Below are 25897 nucleotides of genomic sequence, written 5' to 3'. Positions count from 1 at the left end.
TAATTTTATTTAAATAAATTTAGTGACTAAGAAAAATTTTATATTAGAATATAAATTTAATATTATAAATTTGATGTTTCTAATCGTATTAAATTAAATAATTTGTGCACAATTTTTAAGTTATGTTAACTGTTAAGGGCTTGGTTCTGAAAACCGGACCGGACCGGCCGGTTCGACCGGATTAACCGGGAACCGGTCATTTGGCCGGTCCGGTTGATGTTGAAAACCAACCTGCAAAAAACCGGAGAAAAAACCGGTTAAACCGGCGATTAACCGGCGAACCGTATGAACCGGCCGGGTTTTTGGGCTTCCCGGTTCGCTACTATATATATTTAAAAAAAAAAAAAAGCAAACGAAACCAAAGAGCACCCTCTTCTCAGTTCTCTCTCACAATTCACAAACGAACTTAGGAAACCCTAGCAGAGCTGCAGCCACCTTCAAGTTCCAGAACGCGTGCCGGCCCCCGCCACTCTCGCCGCTGACAGTGACAGCCCTCTGGAAGGTCTGCTCGGCCCTCTCAAATGTTAAGCCAGTCGTCGTCGTCGGCCCTGAGTTGCTGATTTTTCTGTTTCGTTAAGTTTGGTTCGTTTATGGCTCTCACCGGCGCGCCTCAACTCAGTCGTGGACTTCTCTCATTGCCGTCGCTCACGCACGTTCGCTTCTCCTCGGCGTTTTTCTGCTTCGTCTCTGTTCTCTCTCTCTTTCTCGTAGCTTAGTCACTGTCATCGTTGGTAAGCCTCCATCCCTCTACTGCTTTTTCAGTTTCATTTTTGGGGGTTAATTACTATTTTTCTGGATTTAATTATGTTGATTGTTGATTTTTTTATGGGTTAATTAGTTGTTTTTTGAGTTAATTGTCTTCGTTGTTCATTGTTGTTAACAGGGATGGATTGTTGTTGTTTTGTTCTGTCTTCTGGGTTAATTATTATTAATTATTGGTAATTTTCTGAGTTATTTTTGTGCTATTTTCTTTAAATTCTGATTTAATTTACTCGTTGTTGGCTTGTTTCCGAGTAAAATTAGTTAAACTTAAAAAATTTTGTTATATTGATTCTGATTTCTGAGTTTTGTTAAGTTTTGTTATATTGATTCTGATTTTTGAGTTGTTGGTTGCTGATTTTTTTTCTAATTCTGAGTTGTTGATGGGACTTTGTTGGGAATGAATGTGTCAATACACACTTGAGATACTTGTGCTCTTCAACTGGATCTAGCTCTGATTTGATACTGGAAGAAGAGTTTTCAGTTGAAATCCCGGATGAGAAAACTGATAAGCTTGCTCGCTATGCCAATGTTGCGAAATACATAGCCTCAGCCATAGCCTGCAGACTAGAAAATTGTTGAAAAGCCTTGAAACTTCACTCTATTATTCTTTTGGAGATGTGGAATTCTATGTTATATGAACCTGTGTTAAGTTTGCTTAGTAGCATATATGACTTAATGTTAGTTTCCTTAACATTGTGCTTTATATGGGAATGTCTTAATTGGGTTGAAGAATACCAAATAATTGATCTTAGCTAATATTGAACACTTGTGTAAGTTTACTTGGTGCTGATTATGATCTTTGCTTTTTTTTTTTTTTTGGTTTTTGGATTCTTTGGCTTTGAATGGCTTTGGATGCTGAGAAGTTTTTGGATTCTAATAAATATACTGATTCTAATTTTTGAGTTGTTGGTTCCTGATTTTTTTAATTCTTCTAATTTTGAGTTGTTGGTGGTACTTTGCTGGGAATGAATGTGTCAATATGCAATTGAGATATTTGTGCTCTTCAACTGGATTTATCTCTGATTTGATATTGGAAGAAGAGTTTTCAATAGATGATCTTGTAATGAATGAATGATCTTGTTTTCAATTGAAGATAAGTGTGTGGTTTGTTTGTTACAGAAAGTACAAAAGGCTCTTTTGCAATTTGTCTGCTTTTTAGTTTTTATTTTTTATTTTGAATGCCATATAGAATATTTTGGATTCTGGATTCTGTAATTCTAGATTTTTGAATGTTATATTCAATTTTGTAATATGAGTTATCTTTATGATGGGAACAATGGAATACTTAATGATGATTATGATTACTAATGAGTAGTGTCTTTATTTAGTTGAAAATTTGTTTAATTTTTGAATGCTATATTCAATTTTTGATTATATATTGAATTTTTTTATAATTTTACTGTATATATAATTAAACCGGTTCGACCACGGTTCGACCCCGGTTGAATCATTAAACCATTAAACCAGTCACTTGATCGGTTCAATGACCGGTCCGGTTCTCGCAACCTTGTTAAGGGTTAACTAAGACAGAAAAGTCTTTAATATATCATTTGATTAATTGTTTAATTTGTTTGGTAATAACTCTTTTTGTTTTAATTGCTACAATTGAGAGATTTTTTCAGTTATGAATATTGTGAAAAATTCGAAAACAAAATAAAAAATGAATTTTTTGTTAATTGTTTTTTGATTTACATTGAAAAAAATTATTGAAAGATTTGACACAAATTCTATTATCGATAAATTTTATGATATAAAGAATTAATGTATATTATTTTATTAGGAATAAATACACATATTTTTTATATTTCAAAATATATTTTCTATCTGTATATTTTTATAATGTATTTTTTATTATATAATTTATTTATATAAATCTTATTTTAATATTATATATATTATTAATTTTTTATAATAATATTTTTAGATCTGTCGTCCTAGTAGATAGGTAAAAGAAAAGGGTGTATTTTTGTGTTTCACAAGTGTGTAATGCAATGTAAAATTGCTATATATATATATATATATATATATATATATATATATATATATATATATATATATATATATATATATATATATATATGTGAAAAAAGATGATAATTTTTTATACCATAAAAAAATATTGTCTACAATAAAATTATACAAAAAAAATGATAGAATCATAATTTATATGAATATTGAACTCACATGTAGTATATATTATTATTAGGGTAATTTATCCATTTAAATAAATACATAACCAATATTACCAGATTATACATTATACAAATTGAATACCGAAATGCATTTTTTTCCTAAACTATGTAAACTGCGACAGGGGTATCGCAGTTACAATATGAACGTAATCCGCTACAGGGGTGTCACGGATTACGTTGGCAATGAACCATCACATAAACCGCTACAGGGGTGTCGCGGTTTATGTGTTTGTGATACGTGCATAAACCGCTATAGGGGTGTAGCGGTTTATGCTTTAATGTGGACTTAGGTCATTTTTCATGGAGAATGCGTTTTTGGATGAAAGTTTAACTTCTGTATAGCGCAACATAGGTTACTAATTTGATTTAATTGAAATTAGCCTGTGTACTCATAGAATTATCAAGAAAATTTGAACCCAAAGAGAATCATTAGTACATAGAGAATCGATAAACAAATACAACTTCACTTAACAGTAAACACGACTAAAACAAAAGAAGAACACAAACAAGGAGAGAAATGTGTGGAAGGCAAAGCAGAAGGCAGTTGCCCAGATTTACGGGAATTAGGAAGAGTCATATGCGGAGTTGCTCCGGTGGATCCTTGGGATACAAGCAACGATGGACGGAAGCGTGGCTTTGTTGAAGACTTCTCCAGTGCGTGTTGGTGGTGAGGTTGACGAGTCCACGAAGTACTTTCATCGACTTTTCTGGATGTTCCCTCCATGCGTTGAGGCTTTTAAACATTGCAAGCCACTAGTCAGCATTGATGGAATGCATCTGTATGGGAAGTATGGCGGAACTTTGCTTCTGGCTATTGCGTAAGATAGGAACTCGAACATATTGCCAGTTGCGTTTGCACTTGTTGAGGGGGAGAATGCTAAGTCGTGGGCTTTTTTCTTATCCCACTTGCGTCAACATGTGACCCCACATGAACGAATTTTGGTGATTTCTGACAAACACAACGGCATTAAAGCTGCACTGGAGGCACCGAATAGTAGTTGGAAACCACCTAATGCATATCGAGTGTACTGCATTCGACACGTTGCAGCTAATTTTGCTCTTAGTTTCAAGCGTCAGGATGCGAGGCGGATGCTCGTGAATGCGGCATATGCGAAGACTGAGGCCGAGTTTGACTACTGGTTTGATATTATGGAGGCAGACGGTTCGGCCACATGACGACGAACATATCCGAGTGTGTTAACTCTGTACTGAAGGGGACACATAATCTTCCAGTAACTGCACTTGTGAAATCCACATATGGGAGATTAGCAGAATTTTTTGTCGTCCGAGGGCAGACAGCAGAGGAGCAGTTGGGATCAGGCCAATGGTTTTGCCAGGCCCTGGTCAAGGCGATAGAGTGCAACCTGAAAGATACGAGGTGCTTCACGTTTACTCTGTTCGATAGACATCAATTTGAGTATACCGTGGCTGAGACGACTCCTACCGGGAACTTCTCGCTCGGGACGTATCGGGTTTTTCTCAGAGATCGCACTTGTGACTGCGGGTACTTTCAAGCTCTCCATTACCCTTGCTGCCATGCGATTGCATGCTGTGCTCAGTCCTGGTTAGACTGGGCTACGTACGTCCATGAGGTTTATACCATGAGTAAGGTGTTCAGCGTATACCGGATGGGATTTTTTTTTCCCTATTCCAGAGGGTCTCTGGCCACCATACGTCGGTCCTACTATCATCCCTGATCCTAACATGGGACGTGCCAGAGAAGGGCGACCGAGGTCAACAAGAATCCGTAACACCATGGATGAGGCCGATATTGGTCGGCCGAAGAGATGTGGGCTATGCAGACAGACAGGACACACTCGCAGGACTTGCCCTCAGCGAGGATCCGCCCCCAGTGCCGAGGCATAGTTGTCTTTAGGTCGTTAGGATTAAGTTGCATTTTTCTCTCCTTGTTTGTGTTCTTCTTTTGTTTTAGTCGTGTTTACTGTTAAGTGAAGTTGTATTTGTTTATCGATTCTCTATGTACTAATGATTCTCTCTGGGTTCAAATTTTCTTGATAATTCTACGAGTACACAGGCTAATTTCAATTAAATCAAATCAGTAACCTATGTTGCGCTATATAGAAGTTAAACTTTTATCCAAAAACTCATTCTCCATGAAAAATGACCTAAATCCACACTAAAGCATTAATGTAGTGGTTTATGTACGTATCACAAACACACATAAAGCGCGACACCCCTGTAGCGGATTACGTTTATATTGTAATCTGCAATATCCCTGTCACGATTTACATAGTTTAGAGAAAAAATATATTTCAATATTTAATTTACATAATGTGTAATCTGGTAATATTGGTTATGTGTTTATTTAAATGGATAAATTGCCCTTATTATTATACCCCATAGCCTGCTCAAATATCTTGAAACAAGCTAAAGATAACAATGATGACGAGGGGTTATATATGCCCTACCATTACTTCTTGGAAAGCATGGCAGAATTCGTGCTTTAATATCAGGGAAACGGAGTTGTTTATTTGAGTTCTAAATTTTTAATTCGTGTAAAGTGAGTTTTAACAATCTAGTACAATAAATGTGGTATTCAGGGAGGTCTTTAACAATGTTTCTTGATGTCATTTCAGGTAGTTTTGTATGTAACTTTTTCGCACGGGTCCTTTCAAGAGTCCATTCCATATTATGGATTTGTGAATCAAAATGTGTACTTCTTCTATCTTTGATTTCTGAATATATTGGCCTATCTGTAACGGTACACAACACATATATTTTTTTATATAATATAAGAAATTCCACTCATGAATTTCAATTCTCCCTTCTTTTTCTTCTTTATATTTTGGTAAAAAACTTTTGTAAATTGTTTTGTCTTCTAGATCATGCTACGTTTCACATTTACATCGTGAATAACTATGGAAACATAATTTTTAATTAGTTTATATTAGTCTATGTTTTATTACAATTAAAATTATTTTTTACTTTTAATTTTTGAAAAATTTAAAATTTATAGTTAAAATTTAAAATTTAAAATGTAAAATAAAAATAACTTAAAAATATTAGTTGATATTAATGAATAAAAAATCGAGTCTTGCCTGAACTATTAAATTATTAACTCGGAGCAATTTGGGATTAGATGCTAATATATACTAACTATATTATGTTTATATTAAAATTAACTACTAAAATTAATTATTAGTATAAAATATATGTATACATATGACGAGATTAGCACAAAGGACGAAGGGGAGTTGGGGGTTAAACCTAGCATAGATCGGACGACTATGTATAAACTATTTATTTTAATGTTTTAGTTAAAAATATTAAATATATAAACCGGATCTAATCTAACAATGGTTAAACAGAATGGAATCAAGTAGAAAAGGACAATGATGCTCTATAAATTGTACTCTATGCGGTGCCTGCCAAGCAATTCAATTCCCACATAATACTACATTTGAAAAGCAAAACAGAAAACGCATGGCCACTTCCAGCTTTTACCTTCCCCTCATCATTGCTACATGGTTTCTTCTTCTGCCATTCTTGCCGGAAGTTGTTCACGGCACCGACACCAAAAAGGTAGGTTTGCTCCTCTTGCTGAATCCCTCCCCCCTCTTCCAGCGTTGAACTTTTTTCAACCTGTATGTTGCTTGATCAGTGCTATATTGTATACTTGGGAGCACATTCTCATGGTCCCAGCCCTACATCTGTTGACCTTGATGTCGCTACAAATTCTCACTTCGATTTATTAGCTTCAGTCTTGGGAAGGTATGGTTTATATTTATATTTAGCTTAAATATGGGGTGGTTATCATTATTATGATAATTATATAATTTTTTTAAATATTATTTAAGATGATATTTTTATTATTTTATAAATTTTTTATTTTATTTTTTAAATTAACACTATGTTTAGATCAAAGAAAATTGGGAGAAAAGAAGATGTAAAGAAGAAAAATAAATAAAAAAATAATTTTTTTTTATTGGATGAAAAGAGAAAGTTGGTGAAAGAGAAAAAGAAGTGACGTAGAGTCTATATTTAAATTTTTTCCTCAATCATGTAAAGAAAACTGACGAAAAGTTAACAAATTATAAATTTATTCTTTATGTAACATAGAAAAAGTAATAATAAATTATAATTTATATATAATATAGATAATGATATTAATATAATTGTATTTTATTATAATTTTTTTATTTTTTTTATCTAAACAAAAAAAAATTTTTCTATTTTTTTCATCAATTTTTTCTTTATCTAAATAATACAGAAAAAATCTATTTTTTTTTTTGTCTTGGGAGTTATTTAAAACGGTGATTTGGACCTGAACGTGAGATCTAAACTCCTTTTGAGTCAACGTTCGACTCGTGTTGGTACTGAGGTACCGTCATGAGGAGCTGGGGTAATACCAGCAAAAAACTTAAATCTAGTAAGAGCTTTAAGCGGATTTTGATTTGATTGGATTTTGAATATACCTAAAGGTGTTAGTGTATATTTATAGTAAAATAGATAATCAACTTTTAGAATAGTTCCACTTTTAAGATTGATAAATGAGACTGAACTCATATCGCTGTGTCCAAACTCTATGAGGTCAAATAAGAGTAGATCAATTATTCATTTTGGGTTTACCTAAGTTGTACACCAGTACATAAATATCTTCTATTTTTTTGTTTTTATTTTTTTTTCTATTTTATATCCAAATAATATCAAAAAGTGTTTTCAATTATTAAAAAATATTATTTTAATTCCAATAATACATTTTTTAAGTATTTATTATAAAAATATTATTAATATATCAAAATTAATTATTAATATATTTATATATAAATATATATATAATTTAATTTATTTTTAATATATATTTTATATTGATAACTAATTTTGATGTACATATAATATAATCTTATTTATTATAAGTTTATAACTATACTCATAATAGCCAATGAGTTATAACTCAAATGTCATAGTCTCCCCATATTCATTTAAGAAGTTGCGGATTCGAGTTTCCTATCTTTGGTTAAAAAAAAAAAAAAAACTATACTCATATAATAGCATGCGCTTTATCTTTGGTCATGTATGATTGGATATACGTTAGAAAGATGAAACTTTACTAAACACATCTTTTGAGTTAACTACCTTTAATCTAAATTAAAGGTTGATATGCAAGTGAACATTTATATGAGACTAACGGAAGTAGTACCGGCAGGCGGTTTAGTAAATTTAAGTTTAAAATTTATATATATAATCCATTAAATTCTATGGAAAAGCTAAAACATGAAACGGAAAACACAAACAATTGATTATTATGTAAAAAATAATATGAGTTTATCTATTTTATATTCTAAGAACACAGGTCAAGATTATAATTAAATTTTTAAAATATAAAAATTTAATTTTTAATACATTTATTTTATATTTATTAAAAAATAATTAAAATATTTTATTAATGCTAAATTTATCATGTGCCTTTAGAATATATATTAACTAAATTAAAAAAAAATTAAGTAACTTTAACCATTTTTTATATATTTTTTAATTTAAACCAATACTAATGAACTCTTTATTTGAATATATTAGAAATATAATATTTTTTTAAAATGTGACAGCCATGAGAAAGCAAAAGAGGCCATTATATACTCGTATAATAAACACATAAATGGCTTTGCTGCCCTGCTTGAAGAGGAAGAAGCAGCACATATTGCAAGTGAGAATAATGCTTCTATATACTCCCAATCATATGTCGTTTAATTTTGGTTCGCTGAAGCTAGTCATCTAAATTTGTATGTTTGGAATACCGGGCCAGAAAAACCAAATGTGGTGTCTGTATTCTTGACAAGAAAGCACAAATTGCACACAACTCGATCGTGGGAATTTCTTGGACTAAACAGAAATGATGGCAACTTGGCATGGAGGAAGGGAAGATTTGGTGAAAATACAATCATTGCTAACATTGACACAGGTAATTAAGCTTTTCTAATCTATCTACATCTACTGCATCCTCTGCATATTATTATAATCCAATCCGTACGGATTAATTTACATTATTATATTTTCCGAGAACAAGATTCCCCGTGACTATGGGCCATGATATATAGAATCAATTTTAAGAACAATGATGATGTTTTTAATGTTTTATCATTTTTCTAGACTTCTTTTTGTTATAATTTTTTAATATAAAAGATAAATTTTTATGTCCTTTAGCAAATATTTTTTAAGAAAAAAATTTAAGGGTAAGCATAATTTATTATTTTTAGTTAGTATTTTTAGTTATTAATCTAATTTTTTTAGTCTAACAATCTAATAATAAATTTTTAAATTTTAATCCACATTTTTAAATATTATCGACTAACTGCTAACTAAAAATAATAAATTCTATTTTTGTTTACATTCCTATTTTTTGATACCAAAATAAAAAATATATAAAAACATTAATACTTATATAATTCATCTAATATTTATATATAGCTCAAGCGGCAGCATACATGTGCTTGCTTATTTCCTTGCTGGGTTAAAGCCAAAAGAAAGGACGCCCTGTCATAGTAGTAGTAGTAGTCGTCATAGACTAGTATAGTAACAATAATAAACTGTGTTATTGTTGAAAGAGTTAATGTGTCATAATATATGTATTGCCAAAAGATGATTAGTTGAAGCTAAGTATATATTGATTTCGAGTTAGAAACTTGGATATAAGAAAATTAATAGTGGTACACTTTTTTTTTCTAATATAATCTCTATGATATATGACTTAGGAATATTAAGAATTTAAATGATGTAATACCTTATCACACAGAACTTTATTTTTAGGTCATAAATTAAAAGTGGTAAGATATTACTATATTTAAAAATAAAATATATACATATAGTATTTAAAAGAAAATGATTTAGCTAAGAGTCCGTGAAAAAAGCGACAGAACAAAAATGCAACATTCTTAAAAACGTTAAAGATCGCAAGTGTCGGTGAGCAAAAACGGTCGGTGAACAAGAATGAACGAGACAAAGAAATATATATATAAGAATTCTAAAGGAGATACATATCAAGTCTCAAGTCTCGACCTGCCAAGTAGAGGCTGACTAGAGTATATATATATATCCCCAAAAGTAAATATAAACATAAATCATGTTTATCTAAAATAACCTTTAAGAGAAAAATACAAGAAAAATACAAAAGTGGAAAACACATATAAAATCTAAGTGCAGAAAATAAATCTCAAAGGAAATCTTCGCTTCCCAAAAGCAGATCTTGTACGCTCATTGAGGTCCGTCACGTCCGATACCTATAAAGTAGAAATTCTCGAAACGAGTGAGAACATCATCCTTTACAGGATTTTTAGTAGGGTAAAATTTTCAAATAGAAATGATGTAAAGACTACACGAACACACTAGACAATCCTAAACTCCGATCATTCAAGGTTAAGCCTTGAGTCTTTTCTAATCTAAATGGGATAAACAAACTAAGTCTCAGCCCTTATTAATAGTCTCTAATCTCGATTCTCCCTAACACTAAGCTATTAATTCTCTCAATATCATTATTATTTATTTCAGTATTAAACCCTTTCGGTTCTATAGTCTCTACAATTATTATCAACAACATTCAATCCCCAAAGATATCAATTATCATCACTAGTCATACTAGTGCTCTCATAAATTTCAATTCTCCCCGATACAAATCACCATCTCTCTCTATATTAATTCTTATCAGATCTCAACTCAAAGCAAATGGGATGAGTCACTACCATTGCATCTACCCGGGAAGCTCACATATCAATTAATACTCATTCAACATCCTTCAATCACTCAATCATTCACATTTTATTAAAAAAAAATAGCCCTCAGCGTCACCATTGCCAGCATGAAGGACCTCTCAATTATGCAAATACATACAAGACAGTACAAAGAATACACAGATAGAGATAACAGATAATGCAATTAGATCAAGTAGCATATAAATATAATTGATCAACTAAGCAAGCCAAAAACCAAAAGCACACCCAAATAAATCATACAAATGCAAATGATGCATGTTTGTCCTATGGCCAATGAGCTCATCTGTCGGTTATACAGCCAATCCCGACACCTTCGGTAGCTAACTCAGATATAGAACACCACAACACGGAATATGTATTACTCGTCTACCCATGCTGGTGTTTCACCACAACCCGGAGTAGACATTACTTATCCACTCAGGCAGGTGCCTCAACCATAACCCGGATAGGGATTAGTCATCTATCCTCAGGCCATGATTCAGATAGGAATTACTCATCTATCCTTAAAATTATAACTCGGATAGGGATTACTCATCTATCCTCAAAATCACAACTCGGATAGAAATTACTCATCTATCCTCCAAACCATCACTCACCATTTCAAATGTCCTTAACTATACACCTGATCACCGTCACCATCATCTCATTCAATATTATCAACGCCTCATTAATCCAATTACTCACTTTGCAAATCTCCCTCAATGTCAATCTACTCCCTCTATATGTTCGCTCTTATTCTAAAGCCTAAAAATTAGCCATCGAACCTTAAATAGGAATTACAGAGGTGAAAAAGCAGAATGAATAGACATGTTGAAAAACAGGGTAATCGTGCGTACGCATGAATCCCTTTTTGCGAGTACGCGCACGAAAAAGATATATTTCTAAAAGGCAAGTTGTGCGTACGCATGGGTCATGAATACGCATGACTTTACTTTTGTGCATACGCATGGTATGCGTACAATACTCGCACAACGCTCTTTTACTCTGTAACACGCATCATACGTACACATGGGTCATGTGTACGCATGATTCAATTTTCTGCAACTTCTGCAGAATTCAATTTTTAACCTTAAACTTCAAACACGCATAACTTTTTCGTTAAAATTTATTTTTCGTCCGTTTTTTGAATGTTGTAAACTACTCGATCCAAGTTTCATTTAAGAGAAGTTCTACAAAATTTGAGGGTTTAAGAGTCAAGTTAAAACCCATCAAAGTTGGTTAACAAACAAATTTTCACCCAAAATTTTGCCAAGTCCACTAATTTCAAAACTCCCACTCAATTTCAATTCAACCACACCAATTCAATACAAAACACTCCTATGCATTGTCAAACACTCCTCAATTACCTCTCAATCGTTCCAACACTTAAGTTATTCAATTCATTCAAATATTTCCATTTATAATTCCATGATTAATCCTTAATCAACCCAATTTACTATTATTCGGCAAAATATTCAATTAGCAATTCAACATATATTTATCAATTCCTTATCCTTCCTAACCATTTGTTACACCAAATCAACAATTCCAACTTCAACCTTTATCACGCACATACTCAACATCCATAATTTATAACCACATTGTCATCAATCATTCTATTCAATAATTCACACCGCTTACCTTCACTTACCTTATAGAAAATTTTCTCACCCTATCATAGTCTCAGACCCAACATCTACATCAATTATCAACATAATTAATAATATCACAAGTCATGTCTCATTCATTCATATAAACATTAATATTACTCATTCACCACTCAATTCACAATATCGCAACCAATTGAATCAAGCATACATTCATTCAACTAATCACAACATATTCCAATTTCAATCCAATCCTATCTTCGGGACAATTAATCTGCGCATTCACATAACTTTACATAATGCCTACCCGAAACTCAAATCCGTACCTTAATGACGGCGGTTTCCAAACTTTTGATTTTCTTTCCTTTCCGACCAAACCAAACTCGTCCAACACCAATCGAGTCTCAATCAACAACTCCAAGATCGATCCAAGTTTTTGAAATGCACCAAATCACCCAACAACTCTAATATTACCAATTTCACACACACACACAAACATTAACCTAGGGTTTATAGAATTAGAAAATGAAAAGGGGATAAAGTTTCGTTACCTTAATCCATTGCTCACGGGGATGAAACTCGGTAATAGCTCATACTAGAGCACCACTAAATAATCATCAAAATTACAACATCTGTCAATACACAAAAGCTAAATTCACGAAAATGAGGAAAAGGGAGAACTAGGCACGAAATTCAGAATTTCTTACCATTTTGTTTAGATAGAATCAAAGAGAATTTTGAGACGAATGCATGGCCATAAACAACTCGTCAATCAGAATTCCAAATCAAAAGTTATGAGCAAATGAAATTGAAAGTAAATAGTGTCACTAGTTTTTTTTTGCTCTCTTCTCTCTTCGTGAGCGTTCCTCACTCTCTCAATGTAGAGTGAATGGTGTTTTTTGTGTTAAGGTGGAGTATTTATATAGTAGATTTAGGTCCATTTAGATCCAGTTTACTCGTTTTAGTCTGTTAGTTTAATTTTGGACCATAACCTTTAAAATTAATGTTTTAAATTAGATTATAAATATTTTTATTTTTTTAAATTATAAAATTTAATTTTTTAATTCTTTAATTTATAATTAATTTATTAATTAATTATTTATTAATCAACCGAATTTTACCATTAACATATTTCAATAATAATCACTACTTAACTATATAATTAACAATTTATTATTAACTACTAAAAGATAGTATTAAAATAATTTGTTTTATTTATTAGTTAAAAATCACTATTTTAATTTCCATTGTGTCATTGTACGATTGTTCTTAAATTCTATGGCATTATCATTGCATGTATGGGAACATCACGATAAAATTTAGAGTCTTAGAATCAAAATATAAAAATATATATCGAAATTCACTAATAGTGTCTCTAGTGTAACTGTTTCACCTTGAGCAGGAGTTTGGCCAGAATTGAGGAGTTTCAGTGACAGGGGATATGGCCCCGTCCCATCAAAATGGCGCGGGGGTAACGTTTGTCAAATACCCAAAAACAAGAGAAACCCTTGCAACAGGTTAGTGCCCTACGTGCTTTCTTAATTAATTGAAGCTTAGCTTAATTATTACCAAGATCTTATGTAATTTATGCTCAATGTAACGAAATAAACGTGGATTGTATAAACAGGAAGTTAATAGGAGCAAGATTTTACAATACTGCCTTCGAGGTCTACAACGGCAAGTTAAACCCATTGCTACGCACAGCGCGCGACTTTGTGGGTCATGGGACCCACACTCTATCAACGGCTGCCGGCAATTTCGTGCCAGGTGCCAACGTCTTTGGAGTTGGCAATGGAACCGCCAAAGGTGGCTCCCCAAGAGCCAGAGTTGCATCCTACAAGGTTTGTTGGTCGCTAACTGACTCAGCCAGTTGCTATGGCGCCGATGTGCTGGCCGCAATAGACCAGGCCATAAGCGACGGTGTTGACATCATCTCACTCTCCGCTGGTGGCCAGTACTTAGTCCACCCCGAAGATATCTTCACTGATGAAGTCTCCATTGGTGCCTTCCATGCAGTTTCTAGAAACGTTGTGTTCGTTGCTTCTGCAGGGAATGATGGACCCACACCAGGAAGCGTTCTTAACGTGGCTCCTTGGGTATTCACAATTGCTGCTAGCACCATTGATAGGGACTTTACTAGTACCATCACTCTCGCTAACGGTCAACAAATCAAGGTATTTATTTATAGAGTAATTATCCAAATCAGTACTCAAGGATTTTAGAATCGGACATTTTAGTCCCAAGAAAAATTAATACACAGATCAGTCTCCAAGGTTTTACTCCGGCAGATAAATCAATCCCCAGTTCATTTTTCGGTAGAGTAATTACCCAGATCAGTCCCCAAAAATTTTAAAAACGGACATTTTAGTCCCCAAGAAAAACTAATGTACAAATCAATCCCCAACGTTTCTCTCTGTTAGACATAATAGTCCCCCGTCCAAAAATAAAATAAAATAAAATAATTATTATTATTAATTGCACAATAATATTGTACTATATTTTTTGTATTTTTTAGACAAAAATAATGATAAATTTATTCATTAAATTCTTATATAATATATATATATATATAGTCACTCAATAATAATAATAATAATAATAATAATAATAATAATAAAATTATTAGATATTATTTTACAAGAAATTCAAAGTTAAAATCATTTGATATTTTTGTATTTAATATAATCAAAAGATGTCTTATATAAAAAAAATTATATATGTTTATATTAAAAAATATGTATTAAAACAAAATATTTTAATTTGAATTTATATTAAATACATATTTTTTAATACAAATATTTTTTAAAATAGTACATCTTTTGATTATATTAAATACAAAAATATCAAATGGTTTTAACCTTAAATTTCTTATAAAATAATCTCTAATAATTTTATTGATTATTATTATTATTATTATTATTATTGAGTGACTATATATATATATATATATAAAAGAATCTAATGAATAAATTTATCATTATTTTTATGTAGAAAATACAAAAAATCATGGTATAATATTATTATGTAATTAATAATAATAATAATAAATAAAATTATTAGAGATTATTTTAAAAAAAATCAAGGTTAAAATTATTTGATATTTTTGTATTTAATATAATCAAAAGATGTACTATTTTAAAAAATATGTTTGTATTAAAAAAATATGTATTTAATATAAATTCAAATTAAAATATTTTGTTTTAATACATATTTTTTAATATAAATATATATAATTTTTTTTACCTAGGACATCTTTTGATTATATTAAATATAAAAATATCAAATGATTTTAACTTTGAATTTCTTGTAAAATAATCTCTAATCATTTTATTATTATTATTATTATTATTATTATTATTGAGTGACTAATATATATATATATATATATATATATATATATAAATTTAATGAATAAATTTATTATTATTTTTGTCTAAAAAATACAAAAAATATAGTACAATATTATTGTGCAATTAATAATAATAATTATTTTATTTTATTTATTTTTGGATGGGGGACTATTATGTCTAACAGAGAGAAATGTTGGGAATTGATTTGTACATTAGTTTTTCTTGGGGACTAAAATGTCCGTTTTTAAAATCTTTAGAGACTGATCTGGGTAATTACTCTGCCGGAAAATGAACTGGGGACTGATTTGTCTGCCGGAGTAAAACCTTGGGGACTGATTTGTCTGCCGAAGTAAAACCTTGGGACTGATCCGTGTATTAATTTTTCTTGGAGATTAAAATGTCCGATTCTAAAATCCTAGGGACTGATTTGGGTAATTACTCTTATTTATAATAGTAACACAAGAGTTGTATATAAATTATTTGAGTTAATAAATTACGGTTTAATTTTTTTCTACCTAGGGTGCGAGTCTTTTCGTAAACTTGCCACAAAACCAGGCTTTTCCTCTGATTGATTCTACAGCTGGTAAATTTGCTAATGCGTCAAACCGAGATGCGTAAGTACAACTGTACAATTAGCACTTTCTTGTTATTGAACGAATTCTTATCGTTTTTAATTTGTTCATTGTTGTGTTGCTTTGTGGCAGTCAATTTTGTAGGCCAGGAACACTGGACCCAGCGAAAATAACGGGGAAGATAGTGTCATGCTTTAGAGAAGGTAAAATAAAATCGGTTGCAGAGGGGCAAGAAGCGAAGAATGCAGGTGCAAAAGGAATGTTCTTGCGCAATCAACAGCAAAATGGGAATACTCTTCTTGCCGAGCCTCATGTTTTGTCAACAGTTGGCGATCATGATGTACATAAAGGCGGCTCTCCCTCTTCTCAACCAACTACAAATCCTACTTACTTTACAACTGCCACGTAAGTGTCAATACCAATCAAAGTAATATCCATATCACAGATCCTCATGTATGTTAACTATGCTTATATTGCAGGGCTCCTGCAGCGAGCTCGTCTAATGAGACACTAACGTTCTCATCAGCGACAACAGTTTATGGAATAAAGCCAGCTCCAGTTATGGCTTCCTTCTCCTCCAGGGGACCCAATAAGATTCAACCATCAATACTCAAGGTTGTCTTAAGATACTCACTTCATTTGATTCGTTATTAACTGTATATAGTATGGTCCCCTGAATCCTTGATATTGTGGTGGTTTTCATCAGCCGGATGTGACTGCGCCTGGAGTGAACATACTTGCATCATATTCATTATTCGCAAGTGCATCAGACCTTCTATCTGATAATCGTCGTGGGTTTAGGTTTAATGTGCTTCAAGGAACTTCAATGTCTTGTCCTCATGCCGCTGGTATAGCTGGACTTCTCCGAACCCTTCATCCTACTTGGAGTCCAGCAGCTATCAAATCTGCCATCATGACTACTGGTAATTTCCCTTATCCTTCATTCAATTTATTTTGTACACTTATCTTTGAATTTAAATATGTTTTCAACTTTTTCGTTTTTTATGTGTGTCTTATTTCAATTATTAAACTTTAACATATCATTTCACATTAATCCTTCCTGTCCCCGATAATTAACCAAGCCATTCAAACCTTGTTAACCATTAGGGCCATTAACATATACAAAACATTTATACACATACCCAATGTTTTAAACTCTATTATAATTATCCCAGAGTTATATATAAACTATTGGGAGTTACTTTGGTTCTTTATATTTTTTTTTTTTTTGAATTATTAACTACTACTAAATCACATTTTTCAGAAATCAATAAAAAAATCCAAATAATTTTAGAATTTGAGTTAATAGACACATGGTAATTATTAAGGACAAATAATTAATGAATACCACCAATATTCTGAATTATTGTATAGGCAGGGAAGAAATTCTCCAAAATATTCAAAAGAAATATGGTGATAAGAGGTCAACTGATATATAAGAAGACTGATAAAGTAATTAGAGGTTGTTAGAAGTAGTTGGAATCAGTTGCAGCTAGCATTAGTGGCTGGCTGTTATTGTTAGTAACTAAAGATCACAACTTGATGAACAAGTCACAATAGCTTACATATATGTAATGATGTACATCACTCTCTACTCTCTACAATTAATTAAGACAATAATGATCATCAAGTTATCTTTCTAAATCTCTGTGTTCTCTCTCTGTTCTATTCACAAGTCTTCACAACCTACAGCCATTGATACCATTTTCAAAAATATAAGGTGGTTAGCTTATCATATGATATTTTTTGCACTGAAAAATTGTGTCAAAATTTATGCATGTCATATTATAAGTATTTTTTGTTTTAAGAAAATTACCTATTGTTATGTGTCTCCTTCAGCAACTACACAGGACAACACAAACAAGCCAATTCAAGATGCATTTAAGAACAAGCTAGCGACTCCCTTTGATTATGGATCAGGGCATGTTCAACCCAATCTTGCAATAGAGCCGGGACTTGTTTATGATCTGCACCTTAACGATTATTTGAACTTCTTATGTGCTTCTGGATACAATCAAGAAGCCATTTCAGCTCTTAATTTCAACAGGACTTTCACTTGCAAAGGAACTCACAGCATTAATGACTTAAACTACCCTTCAATCACGTTGCCAAATCTTAAGTTGAGTCCGATAACAGTTACTCGTACACTCACCAATGTTGGTCCCCCAGGCACATATATTGCAACTGCCAAATTAGATGGATGCAAAATTACTATTGTGCCCAACTCATTAACTTTCACAAAGATATATGAGAAGAAAACATTTCGAATTACTATACAAGCTTCAAGTGTGATAAAGCTTTATAAGTATCAATTTGGAGAATTGCTGTGGACAGATGGAAAACACAGAGTTAGGAGTCCCATTACAGTCCAACGCCGAAGGTGATGACAACTCTTCTGAATTTGGGTGTTAGAATATGTGAAATAATTATTGGTAGATGCGAGCTTGATATCTGATTATCTGTTTGTCATGTATTTATTTTTCCGCTTCAAGAATTGTGTGTTGGTGTATGCAGTAAAAATTGTTGTACGTACTATTATCTAATTATTAATCTAAAAGCTTAGATTAAGTTTCAGTATCCAAACATTATGCTCGAAAAATTTTGATAAGGTGAAAAAGGCGTCAAGAATTGAACAATGGTATCTATTTCATGTACTGTAATTTATAAGTTAATAATTGAGTTCATTGATAGATCACCTTTTCTTTGTATACTGTTATCAGAAAGTATGTTCTTTGATGGGGACTAATTGAACCGCTAATGATAACTTTCCTCTATTGTTATTGAAAAGTTAATAATGACATTGCTTTACTTTTATTCATGCGTTCTGACTCAACAAGCCTATCTCCTTTGGTGGGGGACAAACCAGTGAACTGAGTCTCCCCCAAATTGAGATCAATCAAATAAGTGGAGTTTCCCATTCTTCATTGAGTTGTCCAATCCTGATCATAGGAAATTGGTCATCAGGTAAAGGTGCTTTTCCCATCATAAGCTCTTTAGAAACTTGATGCATGGTTGGCCGAAATTGTGGACTTTGACTCAAGCACTCAAGTGCCCACTTCGTGATCCACATGATTTCCCCAACAATTGAGTTCTTAGGATAAGGAGGTCTATGATCTATGACATCAACCAATAACAAATTGTATGTTATTGATGCTGTTGATGGTGACAACAATGAGTTGATCAAATCTCCTGGATGCTTTCCTATGAGGATCTCCAAACAAAGAACTCCAAAGCTATATACATCACATTTCTCTGTCACTTCCATAGTCTGAGCTAGCTCTACATTAATAATTCAAGTTTAAAGTCATAATACAAAAGTGCAGTAATAAACTGAGATAATTTAAAAAGTACAAATAAAAGGTAAAAATAATGGACTTACCTGGAGCCCCATAACCATAGGTGACTGCAAGTGTGGTCCAATTTGAATCTGGCTTTAAAAACTTAGCAGTCCCAAAGTCAGAGACATGAGCTTCATATTCTGAGTCCAACAGAATGTTCTTGCTTGATATGTCGCGATGAACCATAGGGGGTTTGCAATCATGATGCATGTATGACAAAGCATTAGCAACTCCTTTAACCACATTCACCCTCTTCATCCAATCAAATGCACTTGCTTTTGCTTCATTGCCAAATACTTGATCCAAACTGCCACCTTCCAAGAATTCATAAACCAAAAAAGAGAACCGAGAATGCTGGCAGAATCCATATAGCTTTATGATGTTGCGGTGCCTCATTTCTGTCAATGCTTCAATCTCATTCTCAAAAGCTTTCAAATTGGACTTATCCTCTGCATCTGATTCAGTATGAAGTTTCTTCACAGCAACAACCATTCCTGAAGGCAACTCAGCCCTGTAAACGGATCCTTGCCCTCCAATTCCAATGAGATGTTTGTCATCAAAATTATTGGTAGCTTCAATGATAGTTTCAAACGCCATTTTCCCATCATGGCTCCATATGGAAAACTGTTCTTCTACTTGTTGCACTTCTTTAGCTGAGTTGTCTTTGTTTCTAGCACTTCTACAAAGAAAGTACAATGAAACAGCCGCCATACAAAGCACAAGTACTAGTACTCCAAATATAACAAGTAATACCAATAACATGACCTTGTGACTTTTACGGCTAGGACTGCTGCTTGGGCATGGCACCAAGCCAGTGATATTACCACACAAGCCTTTGTTATTTTTCAATGATTCAATCGTAGCATTCTGAAAGGCTCGGTTATTGTCTGGAAGTGGCCCTTCTAACTGGTTGTATGATATGTTGACAGAAATCAAGCTTGACATACCATTAAAACTTGATGGAATGGTGCCAGAAAGATTGTTGTGAGAGAGGTTCAACAATTTCAATTGTTTCAACTCTCCAAGCACTATTGGTATTTGTCCATGCAACATATTCCCACTAAGATCAAGAGAATACAGAGGCTGCGACGACCGGAAGTCAGAGGGGATGCTTCCCTGTAGTTTGTTGTTGCTCAAGTTTAATTCCAACAAGTTGGGTAACTGCACAACTTGTCTTGGTATATTGCCACTCAACTCATTTCCTCCAAGGTGCAAGATTTGAAGATCATGCAATAGTCCTATTTCTGCTGGAATATTTCCTGAGAAATGGTTGTCACTGATCTTGAATTCAAGCAGGCTTTTCATATTTCCCAATTCTCTTGGAATCTTTCCAGTTAATTGGTTGGAGAAAAGGTGAAGTCTTCCCAAGTTGGTAAGTTCACCAATTTCTGATGGTATGCCACCAGAAATGTTATTGTTGGATATTATCAAGTTTTCAAGATTCTGGCACTTCCCCCAATCTGGCGAAATTTGGCCATATAATTTATTGTCACTCAGGTCAATGAATTTCAAATTAGGATAAATGCCAAAGTCTTGTGTTATGTCTCCTTCCAAATGGTTATACTCTAACCTTATTCTAGCAAGATTAGAGCAGTTCTTCAAGCTACTTGGAATTGGACCACTAAAATGATTGTTACCAGCCATCAAGTATCCTAATGAACGACCTAAGCAAATTTGAGGTGGCAAGTGGCCGGATAGATCATTTTCTTCTACCAAAAAGTAAACCATGTTGGTAAGGTTATTGATAACTTGTGGAATGCTACCACTGAGTTTGTTGGCAGACAATTCTAAAGAGAATAGGCTTTTCAACTTTCCAACTGTGTCAGGAATAGCTCCTGATAGATTGTTTCCTTGAAGAGCAAGGGTGATCAAATTGATCAAATTACCAATGGAGCTAGGAATTTCGCCAGAAAAATTATTGTGGCGAAGAAATATCCAGGTGAGCTTTGTCATGTTTCCAATTGTGGAAGGAATGGATCCTGAAAAATGGTTCTTCTCAATTTCAAGTAACTCCAGGTTGACCAAGTTTTCTATTGAAGCAGGGATTGATCCAGAAAGTTGGTTATTATAAAGGTTTAGCCATGACAAGGTAGACATGTTCCACATGGAAGCTGGGATTGGCCCAAACAAGGTGTTATTAGCAAGGTAAAGCCTATTTAAACTGCTCATGTTAGCAATTGTTGAAGGGATAGTACCAGAGAGAGTGTTTCTTGATAATTCAAGATACTCAAGCTTTGTTAACATTCCAATTTCTTGGGGAATGGAGCCAGAGATTTGATTGTTTCCAATCCCAAGAAACACAAGTTTGTTTAGTTTACCAATCTCAGGTGGAATCTGGCCTGACAGATTGTGATTGTCAGATAAATCTAGAAATGATAAGTTGGCCAAATTCGAAATGGAACCCGGGATTGATCCACTTAGATGGCACAAAGAAAGATCAAGACTCTGTAAACTGCTCAATGTCCACAACTCTTTAGGGATAGAACCATCAAAAAGATTTGAAGACATGTTCAAGCTGTTAACTTTGGACATGTTAGCAATTTGTGGTGGAATGGTTCCATTGAACAAGTTGTTGTAGATGTTTATGGAAATGAGGTTGGGGAATGAAGAGAAACTAAGACTGTGAAGTGTACCTTTGAGTCCAAAGTTTTCAAGATTGATGGTTGAGATTGACTTTGATTTGTCACATTGAATTCCTTTCCATCTGCATGGACTTGTGCCGTTGTTCCAAGATGATAACATAACTTGGCTTTGCTTCTCAAGTGTGGCCTTCCACTTTAAGAGTGCATCTGCTTCAATGTTTTGATCAGCTGAAGAGAGTTTTAGAATAAGGACACAAAGGAATGTTAAGACAATAGTAGTATTTTGGAACATTATTGGTGGCATGGTTCAAGACAATTAATCAGAGTTGTTGGTGAACATCCTATGTTGTTGTAAGTAATTATATAAATGAATGATGTGGTAGTGATAGATAATGATGCATGATATGAAAAAACTTGTGTGGATATGAATGAGTGATGCAAATTATTAGAGGAAAGTTAGTCGAGTAGCACGAGTACTAGGGATAGCGTAGGAGACATGAATATACTTTTGAAAGTTTTGCACAAAGGCAATTCATACTTTGAAAGTTCTGCACAAAGGCAATTCACACGTAATTATGTCTTCTTTGAATAAATTGATAAATAAATCTCTAAAAATTTATATTTTTAATAAATTAATTTAAAAAAAAATACTAATAAAATTTTTTAGTATAATAAATATAGATTAATTAGTTTAAATTAAATTTTTTTATTCTAATTATAAAGACTAATTTAAAGATAGTATATCCATATCTGTTATTTTAAAAAATTTTATTGATATCTTTTTTAGAGACTAATCTATCTAAAGTATAAATTTTTTGAAATTTATTTGTTATTTTACTTTTTTTTTTTATAAATTATGTATGTATTTATATATAAATAAAAATTTAAATTTTAATGTTTTAGTAAATATATTCTGATAACTTTTAATGAAAATGAACTCAAAACATAACGTTTAAATAACTGAAGCAATTATCATTAACTCGTCGTTAACAATCCTTGTGATATATTATATTTCAATTAATCCACATGTTTCACAAGTTGCATTACCTTTTAGTGAAGAAAAATCTGCCTAGATTTTAGCATGGGACGATATAGCGTCCCTTTCACATAAGAAAGTCACATTTATTCAGTGATTGGCCATGGGAGAGAGCAGAGAGAGAAAATTTATATAGAGCAGACTTAGAGCTGGAATAAAATGTGAAAGAGGAATAATATATTTGTTTATGGAAAATATTATTATTTTTTAATAATCATCCTTTATTATTATTTTTTAATAATCATCCTTTAATCAGTTTTAAAATTTAATTTATTAATTATAATATTTTTTAATAAATTTATATTCTAAATTTATAAAAAAAATAAAACACATTATGTAATTTTTTTTTACCAATTGAGATTGTTATATTTTTTTTCTCCTCATTCGAAAGAGGGGATACTTTTTAAATTTTAATTTAGAATATCTTAAATCTTTTTTTATCATCATCACGACCACGATTTAACATTTATATTTTTGAGACTCGGCTCTTCTGCTTTATTAGTGTCTGTTTAAATTTATTTCGATATTTATTAACATGAACAAAATTAGCATCTAAAAATTTGCACCAAAATCTCAAAAACACAAACACTCTTAAAATTAATATGAACAATATAAACACATTTAAAATTTGATATTAGCACATCTAAATTATATTATTATTATTACAAATTTTAAATCATTAATAGAGTAGTAAAAAAAAATTCTCAACACAAACACATCCAAAAAAAGAAAAAAATACCATTGATAAAAAATAATTTCTTTTTCATTTGTCCATTTTTTGCTTTCAAAAAAGAGGTTTTTTGTTATTTTTTAATGAGAAACTATAATCATTTAAAACGTGTTTGAAATATGATTTCGTTTTGGATGTGTTCATAATTTATTTTATATGCAATTTTACTATTATTTTGGATAGGATTTTTTATTTTAATAAATAAAATAAATATAATATTTACGAAAATAAATATTTTTTAGAGAATTTACCGATTTAAATTCCCTTGTTATATCTCGTTTACAGTGTAAACGATATGTGTAAACGAGATATGGGCCGTTTGCGCCTATATATAGAAGTCGTTTACAACTGACTTCCGGACCCCAGTTTGACTTTGTCAACATCTTTTTCTCCTCTTTTAACCCTTTTTGACTATACCTTTGACCCAAACGGTGATGGCGCGCCAAGTGGAGAATGACGAGGACATAAACAGACTGAACGAGACGACACATTACGCTGGAATCGGGTGAGGTGGAGGCAGCACATGCCGCGGCACAGCCCCTGCAAATGTCTCCGGCACAAACTCATCCTCATCGCCACCATCGGAAGACTCACTGTCTCCACTGTCTGCCACGTAATCCTCGTCCGACTCCTCCTCACCCTCCTCTGCCTCATGCTCCGGAATCGCGACATGAATGGACTGTGATGCGAGAGGTCGGTCGTCCTGCACATAGGAGTCGTGTGCAGAACCCCCACTACCACCGTGACCCACCTCGGCGGACAGCTCTATTACCTGTTCACACATGATCCTCCCATGAATGTCGAACATCAGTCGCATACGCTGAGTGCGAAACAATATCGGATCCTGACATTCAAATGTCACCCCATTGTCGTCATTTCTCATACGACAATTCGGATAAAGAAGCACAATTATGAATGGATTGTTATTGGCCATTCAGCTTTGTTTTTGAGACAAAGAGAAGACAGAGAAAGAATATAAAATGTGTGTGAAGAATACCAAGAGTTACACATCCTTTTATAGATGCAAAATATTTGTCTTATATATATATCTCGTTTACAGTGTAAACGAGATATACACGTGTCAGCCTTACTAGTCAAATCTCATTTACAGTGTAAACGAGATATGGCAAGGAAATTTAAATCGGTAAATTCTCTAAAAATATTTATTTTGGTAAATATTATATTTATTTTATTTATTAAAATAAAAAATCCATTTTGGATATGTTGTAGATCTTTGATGTAGTATTTTAAATGTGTTTAAGACACATCTAAAATAACAAATAACAAATATAATACTTTCAAAATACATCAAAAACTCATAAATCTTGTAAGAAAATGTACACAAATACAAATACATCCACAATTAAATAAATAACATGAATAAATTTAAAATTAGATATTAACACATCTAAATTATATTAATATTACAAAATTTAAATTAATAGAAGAATAGTGAAAATTTTTTTTAACACAAATACCTCCGAAAAAAAAAAACCACAGATGAAAAAACAACTTCTTTTTCATTTATTTTTTTGTTAGAAAAAAAGAGGTTTTTTTTTTAATGAAACACTAAAATCGTTTAAAATGTATTTTGAAATATAGTTTCGTTTTGGATGTGTTCATAATTCATTTGTGTGCAATTTTACTGTTTTAATTTGAATGTGTTGTAGTCTTGTAGATATTTGATGTATAGTATCTTAAATGTGTTCAAGATACATTTAAAATAACAAATAACAAATATAATACTTTTAAAACACATTCAAAATTCATCTTTTGTTCACACAAATTTTGTACCAAAATGTACAGAAACATAAATACATCCACAATTAAATAAACAATATAAACATATTTAAAATTAGGTATTAACACATCTAAATTACATAAATATTACAAATTTCATATCATACAGAATAGCGCAAAAAAAAATTATTAACACAAATACATTCAAATAAAATACCAAAGATACATCCAAAATTATGGATAGATTAAAAAAATAGAATCTTTTACAATATCAGAAAAAAAGTA

General features: G+C 32.2%; 3 protein-coding genes and 1 long non-coding RNA gene across 4 annotated transcripts; 2 read left to right on the top strand and 2 right to left on the bottom strand.

The window, feature by feature from the left end:
* The first annotated feature begins 4126 nt into the window (after positions 1-4126).
* LOC114925238 (uncharacterized) lies at positions 4127-4820 on the top strand. Its single transcript, XM_029292537.1, has 2 exons — positions 4127-4559; positions 4609-4820. The coding sequence occupies exons 1-2, from the start codon at positions 4127-4129 to the stop codon at positions 4818-4820; spliced, it is 645 nt and encodes a 214-aa protein (XP_029148370.1).
* Positions 4821-6282: 1462 nt separating this feature from the next.
* On the top strand, positions 6283-18769 carry LOC112744370 (subtilisin-like protease Glyma18g48580). The gene is made up of 11 exons (XM_025793979.3): positions 6283-6497; positions 6577-6686; positions 8522-8619; positions 8719-8874; positions 13667-13781; positions 13892-14438; positions 16134-16228; positions 16319-16591; positions 16666-16801; positions 16893-17109; positions 18026-18769. Exons 1-11 carry the CDS (start codon positions 6399-6401, stop codon positions 18568-18570), a joined length of 2391 nt encoding a protein of 796 aa, XP_025649764.1. The 5' UTR covers positions 6283-6398; the 3' UTR covers positions 18571-18769.
* Positions 12599-13128, bottom strand: LOC112744373 (uncharacterized). Its single transcript, XR_003172751.3, has 3 exons — positions 12972-13128; positions 12816-12870; positions 12599-12728 (listed from the first exon to the last, which is right to left on the bottom strand). It is a non-coding gene; the product is annotated as an uncharacterized lncRNA (long non-coding RNA).
* A 45-nt stretch (positions 18770-18814) lies between the features above and the next one.
* Positions 18815-22655, bottom strand: LOC112744366 (uncharacterized). Its single transcript, XM_025793976.3, has 2 exons — positions 19566-22655; positions 18815-19465 (listed from the first exon to the last, which is right to left on the bottom strand). The coding sequence occupies exons 1-2, from the start codon at positions 22408-22410 to the stop codon at positions 19083-19085; spliced, it is 3228 nt and encodes a 1075-aa protein (XP_025649761.1). The 5' UTR covers positions 22411-22655; the 3' UTR covers positions 18815-19082.
* Between the last annotated feature and the right edge of the window lie 3242 nt (positions 22656-25897).

This window comes from Arachis hypogaea, chromosome 14 (genome assembly GCF_003086295.3).
Source record: "Arachis hypogaea cultivar Tifrunner chromosome 14, arahy.Tifrunner.gnm2.J5K5, whole genome shotgun sequence".
Classification (NCBI taxonomy): Eukaryota; Viridiplantae; Streptophyta; class Magnoliopsida; order Fabales; family Fabaceae; genus Arachis; species Arachis hypogaea.
The sequence above is the reverse complement of the archived record's forward strand: the minus strand, read 5'-3'. Positions and strand labels throughout refer to the sequence as shown.